Raw genomic sequence first — 21,811 nt, forward strand, 5'->3', positions numbered from 1 at the left:
TTAGAAGAGCTCAGGAAAATAAGTAAATACATGTATTCAAGTACTGTACTTCATTAAAATGTTGAGTTATTTGTGTTTTGATTGAATATTTAAATTGTATGATACTTTCTACTGCACTTCATGCAGAACAGCAGAAGGACATATTGGAGGCTACTTTTTACTCTGTTAATTATTACTATCACTCTAGATAGAAAGAACAGGCCGTATTTGATAAAACTGGGCAAGTAGACTTAAACAGAAGAAAAGCAGGGGGGAAATAGAGGAAAACTTAACTTTAGGTTTAATTCTGCTGATTTAGGATATGATGGAAAATCTGAAAAAAATATTTTCTCTCTCTCTCTCTCTCTCTCCCTTTTTCTCACTCACTCACTCTCTCTCTCTCTCTCTCTCACACACACACACACATACATACACACACACACACACACACACACACACACACACGCACACACCGATGTGTTGATGATGTCATTTGAAGGGGAGTTTGGGACGGGTCTGTCTCTGTCCATTGGACGACTGGACGGACACAGACTGTAACAAACGGTTAACGTCAGTTTTATCCTCGCTCTTTTAATCGGACTTTAATTCACATTTAAATCCACCATGATGCTTAAAATGGACACAGTGTCACTTTTGGGGCGGTGTGTGGTGAACAGAAGTTCAGACGTTTTTGTAATTTAACCATGGAAACTAAAAGCAAGCGGACAGCAGCGACAGCAAAAAGTCAGTTGACAACCCGCTCTGTAACCCGGCAGATAATAACCGAAGAATGGACGATGTGAAAACTGGCCCGAACCGGCACTGAACCTCCTGCCCGGGTCTCCTCAGGCTACATGTCACCCTCCTCTCCGTGCCAGATGCCTTCGCGGGGCGACGGGGGCTACAAGCCGGCACCGGCGTCGCCTGCTCCGCCTGTCCCACCGAGGAGGGTCAGGGGCTCCGGCAGGACTCGGCGGTCCGGAGCAGGGACGGGGTCAGCGGGAGCCGGAGTAGCGGAGAGGCGGGTAAAGTGTGTGCTGGTGGGAGACGGAGCTGTGGGGAAAACCAGCCTGGTGGTCAGCTACACCACCAACGGGTATCCCACCGAGTACGTCCCGACCGCGTTTGACAACTTCTCAGGTAAAGGATGAGTTATGTCATTAATTCAATACAGCTGCATAAACACGTTTGACCATCTGACTGGAAAGAACTAGCTAGCTAACGTCACCCTGCTTCATAGTAAAATGTATGACATTATGGACCGGCTATCAATACGTTTGAGTAATAGATTCATCTTTCACTCTTTAAAATGTCAAATTTAGTTTACATGTCACATCATGTGAGTTAATAGTTTAGTCTATTTGTAACCACTTTAAAGTTGTGACTACAGAAATAGTTTTGACTTTTTTTAATGACTTAAACAAATGCCCAGTTATCAAATATAATAGATTAATATTATGTGGATTGACCATTCAGTTCATTGGCTAATCTTTCCTTTACTGTATTCACTTTAAAGTAGTTAAATAGTTACCAGCTGGTGTCATTGGATTATGTGATTGTGTAAGACACAGTTGGCCATATGTGTTTTTCCATTGAATATCTACACTATGTCACATTGTACGTGTGTGTGTGTGTGTGTGTGTGTGTGTGTGTGTGTGTAGCGGTGGTATCAGTGGACGGGCAGCCAGTCAAACTACAACTCTGTGACACAGCCGGACAGGTCAGTGATCTCAACACACACACACACATACACATACACATACACACACACACACACACACACACACACACACACACACACACACACAGACAGGGGGAGAGAGCAGCAGCATTTCCTGTTGTTGTTTTATTTGTGTTTGAAACAATGCCTCTGACCAGAGGAAGTGATGAAGAGACAACAATACTCTTTCTTTCTTTCTTTCTTTCTTGCTTTCTTTCTTTCTTTTTAAGGTCTCAAGTAGTGTACTATAACACAAATTATTTTTGTGTGTGGCATTTTTGCCTTTATTTGATAATTTACACTGTACAGCTTGACAGGAATCATGGGAAGAGAAAGAGGTGGTATGACATGCAACAAAGTTCTTCAGTTGGAATCAAACCGCTGTGGTTGCGTGGTATCCCCCCCAACCATTAGGCTACCCCACAAAGCTTTTTTAATTGGAAACTAAAATAGTCTTTCTCTAAACTTAACAACAACAACATCTAGTTTTTTGTCACGGCAACTCAAAAATGTTGCTAGAGTGCACATACAGTATATTTAAGTTTTGCTGCTCTATCCACGTCTATTTTATATAACAGAAGAGTGACAATCTAGTTTGACCAACATGGTGTGCATTAAGATAATCGGCACATAGATTAAGACTAGTCCTAAACTAAACATGTTTTACAATGGATAGCTCAGTTAGATTCCGTGTTAGTTTTGGTGGGCTCAGTCTCTGTCCAGGAAACTGTCTGGTAGGTCTTTCCTAGGAAAAAAAACTCAGGCACACAGGAAGTGATGTATTTTACATCTCTGTTTGCCCCAGCTGTTATCTGAAATAAATACAAGAGAAAAAACGTTCTTCTTAAAATGAGCTTCAACTGGGGTTATACTTTGAGTTTATGTTCACATTGAAACACAAAAGTAAGCTGTTAAAACAGATAAACAAAACTTTACCCACACTGTTCTTTGGAGGAGGAGCAGCTGTTTGTCTGTATCAGTGTGTTTTCAGATGTGATGGCAGAATGAATGCGAGGATCACAGGCAGAGCAAGGGTAGAGTCAGAGATAGAAAGTCAGAGAGGAGAAACTAGACATATCCTCATAGTTTATCATCTGTCATTAAAAACAGATCACTCAGTAGCACCAGTAATTGTGTTTAGATAAACATGCTTGGCAGGATGTGCTGCATCAGCAATACCTCTGTATTCATGTCCAAATACTCTTTAAAAGCATTGCTGTGCTGGTTGGTAAATTATTGCATTTCTTTTTGTGAAATCTCTTCATCTTCAACACTTTTCTCTCTTTCTCTTGATCTCTCCCGACCTCTCCAGGATGAGTTTGACAAGCTGCGGCCTCTGTGTTACACCAGTGCAGATGTGTTCCTGCTGTGCTTCAGCGTCGTCAGTCCCGCCTCCTTCCAGAATGTTCCTGAGAAGTGGGTTCCAGAGATCCGGAGACACGCACCCTTCGCTCCACTCGTTCTCGTTGGGACGCAGTGTGACCTCCGAGAAGATGTCAAGGTGGAGTACATTTATTGACGTGGAGTACAAGTACTTGCCATAACGCCTTAATTCTGACAAACGTGAAACAAAACCACTGGCATTAAATAGAGGCTACACGTCTTTATGATCTAAATGACAATTTTACCAATGCATCACGTTACTTTAACAGGCCTCTTTCACAGCAAACATTTTAACTTGTCAAAACAGGAAAATTACTGATAACGTTAACGATAACTGTTGTAGTCAAGTGTCCCTTTATGCCATGACAATGTGACAGTTCAATCATATAGCACTTTTAACACATTATTTGTTTTATTATATATAATATATATATGTCAATGCCAACTTTGACTCTGAGGATTGATTTTGCTTGATATAGCAGGAATTTCAACTATTTAGAAGAGAATTAGCAGCAAATCTGAAGATACAAAACCTATGTAGGGTGCTTACCAAATGCTCAAAACTGATACAATTATCATTTATGGAAGGAAACACTGCATGTGTATCTTTCCTGTCTCCTCGACTAATAAATTAGCAGATGCAAAAGTATATTAACAGAGTGTTTCCTCTTCTCTTTAGGTTCTCATTGACCTGGCTAAGTACAGGGAGCGACCTGTGGACGCAGCAGATGCCCGGGACTGTGCAGTGGAGATCGGAGCTGTGGCTTACATGGAGTGCTCTTCCCTGACCCAAAAAAATTTAAAAGAAGTGTTTGACACGGCCATACTGGCCAGCCTACAGAACTACAGCTCCCATAAGCACACGAGAGGGAAACAGAAACGACGAAAAAAGCAAAGGCAGACACCGGACAAGATGAAGAGTCTGTCTAAGTCATGGTGGAAGAGGTACTGCTGTGTGGCCTAGAGCCGACCTGTGAGGAGTTTGGGTCAAAGACTCTTCTGATCTTCTGTTGACTTTATCCTGGTCTGGATTTAGCCGGGTTTAGGTTCTGCCTGGACTGCCTGATGTTGAGCAGGACCTCAACTGGACTATAGCTGGGAACCAAAGTAAGACTGTCATGGATCTAAAATGTTTTACTTTTTGTTTTTATTCAATAGTTTTAGTCTTATCATGGATGAGATTTGCTACTGAGCCCAGCTTGGTTCTAACAAAACCTGCTCTGAAAATACAGTAGTACTGCAGTGGTACTGTCTCTTCTGGAATAAAACTGATACAAACAGGGACTAGCAGAAGACCCTCTAAATGCCATAGTTGATTTGACGATGTGGCTTTTTATCAAACCGGACCAGATTTGAATAAGAACAGTCTTGTCTGTGTTTAACACATTAAAAGGAAGTGTTTAGTCTGGTGTTCTCGTAATAACGTTCTCAACCTTGCACGGATTTATGTATGCTTGTCATGTAGGCGGGAAGGGAGCTTGACTCACTGAAACTGCATCTAAACTTCCAATGTCTAACATGTTTCCAACACTCATGATTAGAAAGAACTGCTGACTGAAATAGAGCATCTCTGAGACGAAACCTCGTCCTTATTTACATATGAAAAGAAGTAATTTTGGATTTTCTGATATGATCACCAGGCATGATTTAAGTCAGAACTTGGTAACAAAGAAAACAGTCCAAAAAGCTAACTCTAAGTTACTCTAATGAAAGACTTTATTAAGCAGCTAATCATTTTATCCTGGTCACTAGGGCTGTCATCGACTAAAGAAATTCTTAGTCGACTAACATTTGTATGATTTTGTCGATTAATTAGTTGATGTAATCGACAGAGCTGTGCTCTTTGAGATGTAGTTAAGACTAGAAAAGCGCAATATAAATGTAGTTAATGAACCATCTGTAAAACTGAGTTTCTCCACAATTAATCCTGCAAAAGCACCACTTTAAATCTTGTGCTTACCAGAAATGTGCTCATAAGTTTCTTGGAAATGAGTAATTAAGCAAAATTACTCATCAACTAAAGAAATCTTAGTCGACTAAGACCAAAACGACCAATTAGTCGACTAATCGACTAAGAGGTGGCAGCCCTACTGGTCACATGCACAGTTAACTGTGGTGCAGCCTATAAACCTAATCTGAAACCTGGACCATGGTTCACCTTTTATTTTAGTCTCGATCTGAACTATTTATAGCATTATGTCTGGCTTGGTTTTTAAGTGTGGTTTTCTCCACATCCTGCGTCAGGTTTCCATTGGTAGCTGTGATCGTTCATGATCTATGTACTGTGGTGGTGGACTGTAGACTGGCTAGCACTTGACCTTAATCAGGCATGAGGACATTTTATAATTTCAGTGTTGTTCTCTTCTTCTTCATGTTCACATAGTTCCACAAGCCACAACTTTGCTCAGTATACTGTAGCCAAGTGACTTCTGTCAACCAGTATGTTGCAAGGCAGGCAAATACTAGCCTATATGGGTTTCAGATATACGTACTGCTCTGTGTGTGTTTGATTTATCTTTCCAGACACCTAAACAGCCTCACTGTAAGTGTGAGCACTTAACAGAATTAGATCAACAAAGTGCTCTTTGCATGTGTTTACATTTACAGAATGGGCTCAGCTGTTAGTTTCTGTAGGTTTGCAGTGAGAAAATAATTTAGAACAAACTGAAAACAAAAACAAATATGGGTTTTATTTCTTAGCTTTTCAATGCAATTTTTAATCTAAGACTGTGAAGTTTGATTTATGTACATATTCTGTGAAATACTTTCTTCGTGGTTATGAACTACAGTTTGATTTGTCATGTTTGTTCCCTTCACCCAAAATATGCTTTATTACAGTTACCATTGATCGTTTCTATCATGCTGCATCAATAATGCTTTGATACTACAGAGACATCCTTTGTCTACTGTATGCTCTGTTAGTTCTTCAGCCTCTTCTCTCTCAAATAGATTACTTTATGTTGTAAAGCAGAAATAAAAAGGCAAACTAAAACACAAAATGTGTGGATGTCAAACACTCAGATGCCACACCTTCCTTTGTACATTTCAGTTACTAAAACAAGAATAAAACCCAATAATTTACAACTATTTATCTACAGTGCCTTCATCTGAATGGCTCTTTGTATTAAAGTCACTGCAGCAGAAAGGAAAAAGGGTGCAACCAGGTTTCAGTATGTAATGGATTATTTAGTGTGCAACATGATTACATAATAATTGATATCAATCAGACATGAACACAAAAACTAATATTCTGCTGCTTTTGTTATATGTATACCAGATATCATAATACTGTGTTACTGAGGATAATCCTGAAAAACTCAACCATAACGCTGCTCTGGAGGGTTTTTAGTCTATCCTGAGCTAAGCGTAGGCTCAAAATCCTGTTCATTTTGGATATTCAGAGTGTGGTTCAATGTTACTTCTCTACTGGTGTGAAATGGAGTGAGCTGTGGTGTGCCTTGAAATTCAATAAAGAATACTTCCTTTTGAATGTAACTTGTAAACTAAAAATAGTTTATGTAGACTGCCAGAACATGCAGAATCATAGTAGATAATTTGTTTGATTCCCTAGACTTCTGTGGATATTTTTTAACCCAGTTAACTACTGGCTTTTTAATATTTCTATTAAGCACTACTAACCCAAAATGACCTGCTGATTTTTCTACAATGTGGCCACAAGTTGTGTATTACAGTAATACATGTACACACATAACTTAATCTAAAATGTATCTCAACTCCAAATGTTGATTTTAGGCCTGAGTGTAAAACTGAGACTCCAGATTTGAAGACTGGAGTTATTTGGTTTTGGTTTTCCGCTGAAGATGTTACAACTGCGAGTGAATGGGTTCACTGTCTTGACGTTTTACTCATGATAGCAAATGCATTGTTTCTTGCTTGTGGAAAAAGCCATAATAAGTTGCTTGTCTTGCTGTTTGTGTGCAGTCTTGGCTGATGGTAGATTTAAGTAGGGTAAAGGTCACACAGACCCTTATGATAGCTGGCATTTCCTCTGTCAGGTCTCATCAGTTTTACCCACTTACATGTATAATTATGGAGAGCACAGTAAGTTTCTCTTCAGAAAAAAAATATAAACCTGTTTTAGATTATTCCTGTGAACGAAGGAAACAATATAATGCATGTTTCTCACAAGGATTTGAGGATGACTTTGTTTTGGTTCTCATCTCTGTATCCAGCCTGTAACTCCTGGTAAATTAAGCTTATGCTATAATCTTTTAAAGCGAGCCCATGCCGTCCACTCGCCACAAGTGATATAATGTTATGCACCAAAACGTTGTTTAATAGTATCGTAACGCACGTAGAGAAGACTCATGCATTTCTAACTGAAGTTAGCAAAAGCTACTGATCGTACCCTAAGTATATTGACTGAAAAATTGTGCATTTCTTTGCTTATAAATTCAACTTTTTTTATATGTAAGATTGAAATTGTGTTATTTCTTCTTTCAAAAGTGACACAGTGTCGCTTTAGTGTTTAAACTGCTTTTTCAGCCAGAATAGGCTGGTTGACCCGCAGCAGTGTATGTCCTGTACGACAGATGAACGGCTTCGTAATGTTGAACAGATGGGTCTCTGAAAGTGAGCTATTGTGTTTAAAGAGAGTCAGAGAAGAGACATGATGGTGATTGTCCACTAGGACAGTCAGACAGACAAGACAGACAGAAATGTCAATGCTCTGTGTTTGGGACAGGTGCAAAGTCTGGATATGGGTTGGACAATATTCAATGGATGACTTCAGTTATTGTGATTCATTTGGTGTTGGAATTTACTAACCAAATACAAACTGTTTCTGTATGTGAATGGCCTTGGATTACTGTAAGCAAATCAGTTTTTGTAGACTTTACTTGAAACTAAATTCCCACACATTCCTAATTGTGAATTGCACAAGAGTATCCCATAGAGTCCAGTGAGTTTAAACAAAAGCGGACAGCCTGGGGAAACAGACAGAATTCTTGAGATTTCATTGTTTTATTGAGGTTGATACCCCCTAAAGCACACCTGAGCTCATTCACATGGGACACCAGCTGAGAGCTTCTCTGAGGAAACCACTCAGCCTGTTTGAATCATTTTTCCTGCATGTAAAAACATTGTAACAGAGATCACGCTGCTGCAATCTGCTCACACTGAATTCTCTGTTTAACTGAGGACATCAGTCGAGAAAGAAGTGTTTGTACAAAAGTTTTATACCCTGAGAAATAAAAATTATTTGACATAATACATGCTGTGTTTTGTTGATTTTGAGGCTTGTTTCTCAGTGGTGGGACTGGGAATGTGTGTGTTTAAATATAAGTCATTGTGAGAGCCCACAGATAAACACCTGTAGATGGAGTTTGTCGATATCATATGTGTTTATTTCTGTCAATTTCACAATTTTTTACTGGAAAGCGAATTCAAATAACATTCAGGATGGCCAGTAGCAGGTAAACGCACAAAAAGCAGGCCCCGCCCCACAATTGCTTTTTTAAGACAACAAATGCTTTTTGTTGGTATATATATTTGGGCTCCAAATTGAATGTGGTTTTTCTTTTTTTATGTTGTTGTGGCTGAAGTAATGAAGTTTTGGATTTTACTGTGCACTTTGTGATAACCAAACCTTTGTGCAACCACCATGCTGAGCTCAGCTGATGCACAGATAAAATGTGAGGGATGTTGGGGAGCTTGAAGACACACACACACTTACTAATACACACACACAAAACACACACACACACACACACACACACACACACACACACACACACACACACACACACACACACACACACACACACACACACACACACACACACACACACACACACACAGATGCCCAGAGAAATTCATCCAACTTCAGACTGGATCATTGTAAACAGACTCACTGCTTCCAGGCCTGCATAGATATACAAGAGCTTTATTTTGAAGGCTGTCATGTGACATTTGGTAAGTGTCATGTCTCTGTTCTTGGAGGGCTTTGCTCTACCTGACAACACAGAGTTAGTACATAATTAGAAGGCCAACTTGGTTCTGGATGGATCAGCTGCTCTGTGACTCAAGCAGTGCCAGGTCCCATTTACTGATATTATCCAGCTGTTATTCTCCTCTATGAGTGGGCTGAGCACTGACTGATACAAATCATAGCTTATTTTCCAAAATATAATTAATAAATTATTAGAATTAAAATCTAATATCTGCTGGAAAAAACAACACTAGAAGGACTGTAAATAGTGTGCAAAATGTTTTGTCTACAGTCAGCAGATTGTCACATTTGATTTGATGCTCAAACCTCACAAGGCTTGTAACAAATGATTATGTAAAAACAGAAAAAAATTCAATCTTTAGGCAGAATGTAATAAAATGTCCCCCCAAAAGGGTTGTAAATCTTATCAGGCCTATTATTAATGAACCGTGTAATAACACCTCACAAACTGAGCAGATGTTGATACAACAAACTGCACCACTGCTGAAACCCTTCAACAACTGTAAACACACATAGCTCCGACCTGAAAGTTCAAATGTAGCCGCTGCCTACATCATTGTATGAAATCAGGCCAACAAATCTTTACCGTATTAGTTTAAAATGGTTTGCAAAGCTTTTCTAATGTGTTTTCACCATGTTATTATATCATGGTGTTCAAGTCTTGTGCTCGTTTAGAAAGACATCTGTGGCCACATCCTGTGTTGTCTATCACTTGCTTTTTAGTCATTTCTGGACTTATAATTGTGAAATAATATATGCATTATCCAGTAATTTATATGTTGCAGTTTTATAAAACACATTTACTCAGTTAGACAGGTGTTTTATTTTTATGGTGGTATTAACACAAGGAAGGAAAGACAGAGATACAGAGAGACATAACCTTGTTTGTAACAAACAGTAAGTTTGGCTTCTTATTGCGAAATGTCACATGTGCAAGCATACACACGGAGCTGCCAGTACTCAAGAAGACGATGGTCTGAGGCTCAGTTCCAGCCCATTTTATATTTTTATGGCCTCTCTCTCTCTTTCTCTCTGTCTCAGTGTGTGTGTGTGTGTGTGTGTGTGTGTGTGTGTGTGTGTGTTACATAATATAAAGAGGGGCCAGAGTGACATCAGTGCTGACTCTTAACGAGCAGAGCTGAAATACAATCTCCACTTTCCTAACAAGCTATAAACCCAATCAATGTGTGTAGACAGCTGCTGTGTGTGTGTGTGTGTGTGTGTGTGTGTGTGTGTGTGTGTGTGTGTGTTCAAAATGGAGACAGCGGTTAAGAGAAAGTGAAGAAAAGAGCATTAAAGGGGGTGAGAGATGGAGAGAACAGATAAATGATTTAGAAAGTGACAGAGTGATAGAAACAAAACTTCACAGATGATCACATCATTTAAAACTCCTGCTGCATTAATGTGGGAAGCTGATTTGGGCGTTTATGGACAGTACAGTAAATGTGTGAACTGATTTTCTCCCCCACAATGCGGTTAAAACAAGTTCACGTACAGACACAGCTAACTAAACAGATTCCAACAGACTGACACATACTCCTGTAATCTCTGCTTAAAGTGCTTTATCTCGGTCTCAACTCTCATACAAACCCACTTTTTCCTTCTTTTCCTTCCTTTCTTTATCACTCTTTGTTATTTTTTTGTATATTCCAGTCAAAACAATTCTCTCCTTCCCTCTCTTGGTCTCTCTCTCTGTCCTTCATCTTCTGTCCCCGACCATCTCACCTCTTGCTCTCCATCTCTACAGGTTATTTATTTGCATAACCTGGTGATGATGTGTATGTTTGCATACAGTGTTCAAAGTTCACAGTGTGTCATGTGGAATTTACACAGTTGAGAAACAGTGTGGCACAAACAGTTTACACCCCCCACAGCTCCCTCCCACTCTCCTCCTCTCCACATACGTCTGACCACAGCTGACCACTGCGTTTACATAAGCACATTACTGCAGATAACACCACCTACATCACGGTCTAGAGTAACATGCACTACATTTTCATCTCCTGATCACGTCCCTGTACTAATGAAAAAACACGATATGTCAAATGTCAATGTGCTAAGCAGAGTAAGGTACGGTATTTATAACATTCCTCAGATAATGTCTGAGAACCTCACAGCAGCTAAATTTGGGTTTCTTAGAATGACTAAAATAATACAACATGGAAAATATGTCAAAACAATCTTACCCAAATCAGTTTGAGGCCTCTACTAGTTTCAATCACTATTTTAAAAATATTTTTTTTCAAGAGTACCAGTGGTCATGGGAACCTGGGTAACTCACCTGATTGAGCGTGTGCCCCAAAAGGCTCAGTCCTTACCGCAGCGGCCGCAGGTTTGATTCTGACCTGCGGCCCTTTGCTGCATGTTGTTCTCCCTCTCTCTCCGCTGTCCTGTCTAATAAAGAACTAAAAATGCCCCCCCCCCCCAAAAAAAAAAGAATGCCAGTGGTCACAACATCACAGATTTCTGAACAAGTACATATTACATACATAATATACAGTACACTATATTATGGTTTTGCTTAAATTAGTTAGATCTGCAAACCCACAGGTGTTTACACTTGGCTGATTAGCCCTCCTGCACTGTTTAAAGGTGAGCAGAGCTATGATGGGAATTACAAGAGCTCACTGGACTTCATGTATAAAAATAAAGGTGTGATCTGTCTAGGGTTGCGTACCGAAACGCGGTGCCAATAGGGCACCGGTTCCGACGTAAACGGTAGTAACAAGACCGAATAAGAACGAAAATTCCGGTGCCTCATTTCGGTGCCTGACTTTTTTTTACCGCCCCCTGGTGTTCCGGCGTCAACTTGCGTGACGTCAATGCCGCTACTCAGCACACTTGTTGATCAGAACTGATAGTGAGAGGATCAATGAAGATGCCGAAGGCAAAATGCTCCAAGATTTGGCTGCATTTCACGTCTAAGGATGCAGACTCTGCGACATGCAACAGATGCCTTAAACCAATGTCATGCAAGGGAGGTAACACGTTGAATTTGATGAAACATCTGGCGACACATGAAGTTTACTTAAAAGCCGAACAATGCACCGTGTTTGATAACTTACGTTGATGTAAGGCCAAGCACAGCAGCAGCCAGTGTCGGCCTCGATGGACAAATTGAAGCGAGTCCCAGCCATACCAGTGTGGTGGTGGACATCACAGATGATGATGATGACAGCAGCCATTCCTCTTCGGGTAAATCTAGTAATTTAATGCCAACCGCAAATCTTGCATATCAAGTAGGCTAGCAAACACTGTTGCCATTCATTTCGTTTTTTTTAAGTACCGGTTTGGGAACCGTTTAAGCACCGGAACTGTTTAAAAAATACCGAGTAGGCACCGGTATTGGATGAAACCCAACCGATACCCAACCCTAGATCTGTCCCACCCAAACGGGTACAACAAAGATAACAGGAGAGTGAGAGAGATGTCAGCAAGGGGGTAAGCGAGCATCCGGAAACCGTACCTCCTATGGGGAGATTGTAGGCTAACAAGCCATCACCTCCCGCTAGCATTCCATTAACTATTAACTTTGACAGTGAATAACTTTACATCTAAAGTGTTTAAAGACTCTGTCTTGTCCATTGTTTATTTCTGAAAAATAGGCTCCATTACCTAGTATCTCACGTTATGGCTCCGTAGTAGACGTTTTTGTAAAAATAGGCTAACGATTGTGTCATAACCACGCGACTTTCTGTCACATAGTAGAGAAATTACCGTATAGTCAGGAGAAGCTCGCAGGCAGTTTCGACTTACATTAGCTGTTTAAGTTTAATTACTAATGTTAACTATCATTTTAGTTAGCAATAATTAGCCTGTGCCTATGTTGTCTCCTTACATATACCTACGCTCTCCGTCTCTGCAAGATTCAGAATGAATTGAGATTTCTCTTGGCACAGCTACCAGAAGACTTACAACTTTCAGACAGGTTGCTCATGTCACATCTACGTCGTCAAGCTCAGTTCGAGGCTGCGCAGTAACGCTCAGCCATCACCGGAAAAGTGACTTCACTGGTCTCTGTCGAAGTATATGGCGTCGCTGTGTCCATTCTTTTACTGTCTATGGATGTCAGTCTATCTATACACACCAACACAGTCCTGAGAGGAGGTGTAATCAGCCAGAATAAGTGAAATCACCTGTGTGGGTTTACCATAGGTGTGCAGGGCCTTTACATTACATTTGAGTTGATCAAATTTACAATAAAACAGTTGATGAACGTAATTGAAATAATAAGCTGTCTTTTCTCGTGAATCACAAGCCAAGCTTAATTTGATAAACTTCTTTCAATCACATCCATGTGAAACCCCAGCCTGACTTTCTTGTATTTAAGTTGGATTTGCACACCTGCTGTAACAGTACGTCTATTTATTGTGCAGCAGCCTGATAATCAGACAGAATTGCCATTTTATTTCACTTCATTCAATTATTTGAATTCATTTACCCAGAATTCATGGCAAATTAGTCCTTTTTATGATATAGTCAAGAACTAGACGGCTCTGTGCAACAGATGACGTTCGACATCTATCTGAAGTGAGTGATCTCAGCCACAGACAAAGTCGATCTTTGTGAAACCGGCCCCAGGATACACCTACAGACCTTTCTCACGGCAGGCATCGCAGGGAAAATACAGGTGTAACTTAGTGAGCCATGACAGTGATCTGTATGCACTCTCTAGCAGGAACATGGGCTTACCTACATGAAATACAGCCATCATTAAAGTAATTAATTGCTCTGCACCTGTGTTTTTCCTACCATGACGTGACGTCTACAGTGAGAAAGGTATTTTGACCAGTAATGACCAAGGTGAGTAATGAGAGACGAAGTATGTGAACTTTAACTGCATATTGGTTTAAATGCTCTGGATGGTGAGTAGGAACATCACATTTATTATGTAAATGTGAAAATGATTTGGACGGCAGAGCCCTCATGATCCATCCCTAAGACTCTCTCTTTCTTGCACGCACGCACACACGCACAGGCACACTTGTGGGAAACAGGGATTAGTAACTGATACTGAGAGGTGGTAGAAAGCAGCCTCCCTCTGTGGCCTCTTAAACCAGATGTAACCAGCTGGCGCAAACACACACACACACACACACACACACACACACACACACACAGTTCCCAGTGACCAGGCTTGTGGCCAGAACTTTTGTCCTTTTCTCAACTGTGTGAGCTGACATATAATGTAGAAAGAGAGAGAGAGAGAGAGAGAGAGAGAGAGAGAGAGAGAGAGAGAGAGAGAGAGAGAGAGAGAGAGAGAGAGACACTTTCAGCTGTGCTGAGTTTTAAAGGAATTGCTTCAATACATCTCTGTAGCCAATGTGGTAAAAGAAAACAGCTCCATGAAGATATTTTAACAGTTACACTTTTATTACATTACAAGTTTGATGGTTGAATGAAACATTTGAATCATTACCTACATTTTAGAAAAAATGGACATTGAACATTGCACATAAACTACTCGTCAAAAATAAAAGCCTCGGATGATGGGTAAGTATTTGTGTGTTTGTGTGTTTTAAGAAAGAAAATATGAGAAAGAAAGAAATATGAGTGGATGTGTGAAGCGTTAGTTGTTAGTTTAGGCCAAAACAGACAGTAGGGGAAAGAAAGGGTGTGCTGTGTGATGTTGAAGTAGTTAACTTCAGGGAGTCAGGTTCATCAGATAAGACTATGAGTCATGGGAGGCTGATCCTGAGACCAGAGGGAGGATGACTCTCCACAGTTTTTGTGTTTCTGTAGAAAATATGCTGAGTCTTGATTATTGTAGCAATAACACCCGTGGTTTGTTGAACATTTTATCTATAAATGTAAGAAGCCTTTTCTGTATTTACTCAAAAATAGATAGTCGGTATACAAACCCTGAGTGCTGTTAGAGCCATAGCCAGTGACTTGCTTTTAAACGTTGTTGTCAGTTGAAACATAATCAGCAAGAGATGCACTGCCTCAATATTCTAGATGAACTGACCTTGTGGCTAAAAGTTGCCAGTTTGAAACCCTGGACCATTTGTAAAAGGGGTTAAAGGCATAAACGAGGTGCAGTTTAAGTGCCCTGTAACAAGGCACTGATTCAGTAATGTGTTGGATATTCTGGTTGGTTTTCCAGTGAGTTTTAGTCAGTGGCATAGCTCTATGGATGATAATGTTGGTCGGTCAACAACTGGGTGGATTGCCATTCAGTTTTGTACAGACATTCATGTGGTTTTGAGTTTAAAAAATCTTGGCAACTCAGAATTGTGTTCACTTCCGCTGACTTTTTAGCTAGTGCACTTTGTCCAATACTTCGGTTTATGACTAAATACCTGAAATGACATTCCCATCAGCCTCAGCTGTACTTTGTGCACATGGTAATTAGCAAATGTTAGCATGCTAAACATACTAAACTAAGATGGTAAATCTTCTAAATCTCAGCATGTTATCATTGTCACTGTGAGTATGCTGAGATTAGCATTTAGCTCAAGCACTGCTGTGCCAAAGTAGCCACTGGTTAGCTGTGGACTCTTCTTGTTTTAGATCCAACATTGATGATCCAACATTATAGTATGATGAGTACAAAGTACTAAATGGTCTTTACAAGTTTTTATTTTTTATGGAATATACCATTTTCAGAATTATAATTTCTGCAAATATCTTTATCTTTCAAATTCCCTCTGCACTCATAGCCAACCAGAGCAATGCTAGTTGATAGATTAAACTTTTGCTGTATCTGGTCGGCAAAACTCCGAACACATCTTCCTTTTTTAAGAATGACTTCAGTGCTTAACTCCAAGTCTTCCAGAGTCGCGGCTAAAGCCGATTCGAAAGACCGCTGTTCGCCAGCAGCAGCAGGCATCTTCTTTGTTTTCAAATAGCAGGGAATTCACGCAGAACCGTCGCAACTCTGCCGTCCTTATGTTAAGCCCGCCCACCGACTCTATACATGATGTGATTGGCCTGACCAGAATTTGGTTTTTCCAGCTCGCAAGCCAACGGAGAGTTGCTAGACTGACCCTGGCTGCAAATTACATTTGCTGCCGCTAGGGTGCGTCTAGATTGCTAGGCTAATCAACAGTGGGTTAAATCATGAGATATTAGACGCCTGTTCATATGATCCAGAGCTGTGCTACATATAGACCACAGAGCTTTTGTTACTTTTACTAAGACTGTGGTTTTCAACTTGGTCACAAGATGATTCAGCTGTGGGGAGAAGCTAAATTTATTCAATCCCAAGATGTGCAACAATATCTATTTCTTATTTTCTTTTCTTTTTAAACTTCATCTGTTATGTATTCTTGTTTCAGTGGACAAAACTCTTGTTTAACATATGATACAACCCTTGACTATAGCAGGAAGAACGGTCTTTTTCTGCCTTAATGCATGTGACAGCTGAACAACAGCTCTTTCACTGACAGAAAGCAGACATGTAGGTAACAGGGAGCATTCAGGAGCGTTATCTCTGAACACTCACAGGCCAGACTCAGTAATGAAACTAGTAAAAATGTCCTGATTGTGGAAGCTCACACAGTGACTCCAGGGTAATTAGGTCATGTAATACTAAAGCTTTAACCAGCCCACCTGCATACACACCAATGTCTTATAATAAATACACTAATGTGTACAATGTTGTGGTGTTTTTGTTATTGTGCACGTACATTAGGGATATTTACTTTAGCAGCATTATTGCACATTATTTCCCTTTAAGGCGCTGACACACCAACCCGATTATCGGCCGTCAGACGTCGTCGGATAGTCTGGTGAGGTCGGTGACCCGAGTCTGTTCGGTGTGTTCTGTGCTGTCGTCAGTCAGAGGAGCCGTCGGCATTCATTTTGGACGATTTGACTTGTTGAATCGGCCAGTGGGCAGTCGGACTCAATGACCAATCTGATTGGTGGAGTGCTAGCCCTTGACTAGCGATTCAATTTTATTTATAGTATCAAATCATAACAAGAGTTATCTCGAGACACTTTACAGATAGAGTAGGTCTAGGTCTAGGTCTAGGTCTAGATTCAGTGCTTCTTCCACAAGAAGAAGCCCGAGAGCTGACAACGGCAGTATCTTCTTATTACTAGCCATCGTATTTTCGATCCTTCTTGACTACTATCAACACTCTCTGATGAAAACAATGACTGACGACAGCGTGCTCTGTGTTTACTAGGTCTAGAGAGATGTTCCGTCATTTCCGGTTTTCATTTTTTGGGCGACAATACAGATTAGTGCCGCCTGCTGTTATGGAGACGTATTACGTATCACGCACGCGCAGAACGTACGCTCAAGTCGGCGTCGCTTCGATGTGTTCCGAGGCACTTTTTTGACCAACTCGGGGAGACGGGAGCCGACTGATCAGTCCGACTGCCTTTTCTGCCGACGGTCAGCCGTCGGGTTGGTGTGTCAGAGCCTTTAAAGACATGTTATCTTCCAGTGATCACAACATGTTTAACTACCACTAATGTTTTTAAATGAACACGCCAACTTATTGGGACTTTAGCTTATTCACCATAACCCCCAGAGTTAGACAAGTCCATACATACCCTTCTCATCTCCGTGCGTGTTGTAACTCTGTCTGACGCCCCCACCGCTAGCCTAGCTTAGCACAGATCCTGGAGGTAACCGGCTCCAACTAGCCTACTGCTCTCAATAAGTGACAAAATAACGGCAACATGTTCCTATTTACATGTTGTGATTTGTATAGTCACAGCGTGTACAAATAACAAGGTCACATGAGACACAGCCATCTTCTAACCGTATATAAACTGGGAACTATATTCTCAGAAAGGCGAAGCATTGCTACTCTCTACTCGGGGCTTCTCAGGTGCTGCAAGCATATCACTCCGCTGCGATAAAGGAGAGAAGGAACATGGAGGTGAAATAAACGCCATGACAGGACCATGTGTCAAAAGATAAGATAGTCAGAGAGAAAGAGAAATACCATGAAGAGTTAGAGGGGAAAGAAAAGAAGCATAAAAATGTATTTCCTCAAATTTTCTTTCCTCTAAAAAGAGAGAATTGTTAATGCAAGGAGTCAAATCTAGCCTTTAAGTGATACTTCACCCTAAATGTAGTATTCCAGTATTCACTAAAAAACCTTAAAGGTGGCTGTTGGCTTCACAAAGTACCTTGTTTAAACTGGATTCCAATAGTGACTGGCTTTTAGTGCAGAGACGTCTCAGATCTCTTCTGAATCATTGTCCATTTATCCACTGATCATTGCTATGTTTTCCCAGCAATCATATTCTTGCTAAACATACTGCTGTCATCTCAATCCTTGCATATAATTGTGTGTTGGTTTACACACCTTAGAGCACTTGCACTTTCTGCTTTTTGAAAGATTTCTTTGGATATTTTGATCCTTTTTCTTGCATGTAAAGTTGTCACTATTCTAATCCACATGAATCCAAGTGCACCACAGACACCTGTTTTCTGTTAGGGGCCACAAACTTTTGATAGTGTTTGAAACTCAAAAGATAGATTTTAGGTGAAGTATCACTTTAAGACCCAATGCACTGTGCGGAATGAAGTTCATAACTATCTAAATATATCTAAAAAACAAAAACTCATGACAGCCCCAAAATAGCAACAGCATTTACATCTGCTATTGATTTCTGATTCAGATTTGTTTTGGTTACTATTACTGTAAAACATATCCTGTTTCTCTGTGCACACCGTACAGTAGTCTGCTGGTAAGGTATTGCATACTGGCTTTACTGTTAAAATTACAACAAGTGCTTGAATGAGGAAAAAAGCAGAGCAAACAAGATAGAGAAAGGGCAAATATGCTGAATAAACACAGCAATGTATCAGGGGAGTCAGAAAAGAGGTGAACATGTTTCTGAGAAAGAGTGAAAGAATGAGATTGTGAAGAAATGTCCGGGGAGGTAAAAACTGCAGTATGTCTGCTGATTTTCACTTCTCTCTTATCTCTGACCGCACCCTGGTGTATGTGTGTGTGTGTGTGTGTATGTGTGTGGGTGTGTGTGTGTGTGTGTGTGTGTGTGTGTGCCTACTGTACATACTGTACTGATGTCCTTATATGTGTGATTCGGTTTCTGCAGGTGTGTTTGTGGATGATCAGCTGTGTTTTGAGACAAACTTTTCGCCAGTCTGAATGAACATCAACTTATATCACTCACTCAGTCATTTAAGAGTCCAAACTAAACATGTTAAAGCAGCATTTAGCTGTTATGATGAATGCAACTGCAACAAATATGATAATAATATGACATAAAATAATGTTGAAGGATTGAATAAAAGGAAAGGCAGAGCGATAGCGAGACAGGACTTGAATTGATTGAGAATTGATCAGAAAGGATGATAATAAAAAGGAAAGCAAGAAAATATCAGGAATCATATAGTAAAAGAAGGGAGGGAAGAAGAGAGGAAGTGAAGTGAAGAGGTGACAGGAAGTGACAGTAGGTGGAGAAGAAAAATGAGAGGAGGGGCAACAAGAGAGGTGAAAGGGAAGAGAGGGGGGAAAAAAGGATGCGGGGAGTTTTCCTGTTTTTCTATCCAACATGCTTAACTTGGTGCTGATGAATTACACATGAACACACACACACACACACACACACACACACACACACACACACACACACACACACACACACACACACACACACACACACACACACACACACACACACACACACACACACAAACACACAGAGGATGTGTCTGGAACTGACATGCTGGTACATCCTGCCAGCAATAGAACAGCTGACTGTGACATCTTCCTATACCAACTCTGTGTGTGTGTGTGTGTGTGTGTGTGTGTGTGTGTGTGTGTGTGTGTGTGTGTGTGTGTGTGTGTGTGTGTGTGTGTGTGTGTGTGTGTGTGTGTGTGTGTGTGCGTGCGTGCGTGCGTGCGTGCGTGTGTGTGTGCATGTGTGCGTGTGCATCTGGCAGCAATATGGGGTCATGCTAGAAGCGTTTTGCGATGTGTGTTAATAATCTGTAAACACAGCAATAACATATTACAACTTTATACAGCTAACATTTTAGCCATATAGTTATTACACACCCAGCTGACATGAAGCAACATTAGCATCCCTTTGGAGTCATGTTTGTGTCTAGATGATGAAATTAGGTCCAACATTTACTCTCTGAGCTCTGTTTTTGGTCTATGAGCCTACGGATGCTTCAACACTGAACAGAGCTGACAGATTTGGGTGATAAATCTCTGTAAGTTCATAACTCCGAGCCTTTCACATGACACAATCAGTTAATCCATTGTTTGTGTAAAAATATTGTTTAGTGCAGCTTTAGGGTTAGGGTTTTGTTTATTGCATATCAATGAGGGTCCTCACAAGTAAAGAAATACAGATGTGTGTGGTTGTATGTTAAGTGGATTTGGGGGTTAAAAAAACATAAGTGATTATCATAATGAAGAAGGAAAATATGAATCATTAAATATTTCCTCTTTGGCAACATCCATTTCAGTGAAAATGCTAATTGTTACAACAACTATCTAAACCTCAGATCACACATTTTAACATATATTAATCCTAAATCATAACTACTATCACTGCAAATGTTAAAATTAGTAACAGGAATGGAGGTTCAAGGTGTATGACTGAGCAAAAAATTACAACTAACAATGGCCACAGAGCATTTAAACTGCACTATGGTGACCTCTGGAATGTGTGTGTGTGTGCGTGGGGACAGTGGTGAACTCTGCAATGTGAGTGCAATGAGGCCAATGCAGTTTTAGGAGCGCAAGTAGGAGATCGAAAAAGATCTTGATGAATACTTGCAGTGTCTAAGTACAACCTGCTATTGTGGTCTAACTTTCTATATAAGACCTGTTCACACACACACACACACACACACACACACACACACACACACACACACACACACACACACACACACACAGCTATACATGTACAATTGCAGGTCTAGTCAGACTCCTGTGGCTCCACAGCCATCAGTCAAGTTTAAGAGTCTGGAGACTGAAGCTACTCCCCCCAACACACACAGCTGGACAAGGCTGCCATTGAGCACCATAGTAGTAGCCTTTTAGAAAACATTTTTTTTTATGGTTACTGAACTGAAAAGTCAGCCTGGAGCAGCTACCTACAATGGCCTTTTGAGCCAAACATGTCTTCCAAGAAAACCGTTATAGAAATCAAAATATTATACTGTAGGTAACGACTATTTTGGGCATAGTAGCCAAGTGCAGAGTACTTTTAATCATGTTCATTATAAATCCAAAGACAAAATAGTCACGTTCACACAGACACAAACCCAAGTGTGTTTTGGCCTGTTTTTCTGTCTCTATTAACACGAGAATGACCCACAAACTTTGCACACACTCACTGTATCCACACACACCCCTGAAGCTGCTAATCTACAGACAAGAAAAAAAAACATCCTTCCTGTCAAAGACATGGAGAAAACATGGGTATTCTGGTGTGTGTGTGTGTGTGTGTGTGTGTGTGTGATGACATTTTTAGATTCCAAGGACAGGGTGTGTTTCCTCTCTTGCTCTCTATTGTTCCTGCAACAACAGTGATCCTCGGGGAGCAGAGCAACCACCAGGACGGTAGAGCAGTAGCCCATGGCAGGGCAGGGCAGGACAGAGTGGCCTCAAGGCTGATAGGAACTAAAGTCTGTCCTCTTTTGCTTTCCTGTATCTACGGAGATTTAAAATATAACATGCCCACTGCGTCTTCATGAGAAGTGACCATGTGCCATGTAAGGCAAACAGTCTTCATTGGATGGAAATGAGGTTACTGTTCAGTATGTCCATGTTGATTGAAGGTGTGTGTGTGTGAGTCAGTGA

At 40.6% G+C, this 21,811-nt stretch overlaps 1 protein-coding gene across 2 annotated transcripts; it reads left to right on the forward strand.

Moving 5' to 3' along the window:
• Window positions 1-443: 443 nt before the first annotated feature.
• rhoua (ras homolog family member Ua) lies at window positions 444-21,594 on the forward strand. 2 transcript variants are annotated; one of them, XR_004107549.2, is made up of 5 exons: window positions 444-1,119; window positions 1,641-1,699; window positions 3,012-3,200; window positions 3,762-4,480; window positions 21,584-21,594. XR_004107549.2 is itself a non-coding variant. In XM_031314314.2 (4 exons), exons 1-4 carry the CDS (start codon window positions 834-836, stop codon window positions 4,044-4,046), a joined length of 819 nt encoding a protein of 272 aa, XP_031170174.1. In that variant the 5' UTR covers window positions 444-833; the 3' UTR covers window positions 4,047-4,744. The 2 variants fall into 2 exon arrangements, 1 of the variants encoding a protein (XP_031170174.1); XM_031314314.2 differs by lacking the exon at window positions 21,584-21,594 and having other exon boundaries at window positions 3,762-4,744.
• The last annotated feature ends 217 nt before the right edge of the window (window positions 21,595-21,811 follow it).

Source organism: Sander lucioperca, chromosome 3, assembly GCF_008315115.2.
Source record: "Sander lucioperca isolate FBNREF2018 chromosome 3, SLUC_FBN_1.2, whole genome shotgun sequence".
Lineage (NCBI taxonomy): Eukaryota > Metazoa > Chordata > Actinopteri > Perciformes > Percidae > Sander > Sander lucioperca.

What these genes read in the sequence shown, in the direction of transcription:
- rhoua (XM_031314314.2), top strand. Translation starts at nt 834, where the DNA reads ATGTCACCCTCCTCTCCGTGCCAGATGCCTTCGCGGGGCGACGGGGGC. An exon ending in CGCGTTTGACAACTTCTCAG is followed by an intron (nt 1,120 to 1,640) that starts GTAAAGGATGAG and finishes GTGTGTGTGTAG; the next exon opens with CGGTGGTATCAGTGGACGGG. An exon ending in ACCTCCGAGAAGATGTCAAG is followed by an intron (nt 3,201 to 3,761) that starts GTGGAGTACATT and finishes TCTTCTCTTTAG; the next exon opens with GTTCTCATTGACCTGGCTAA.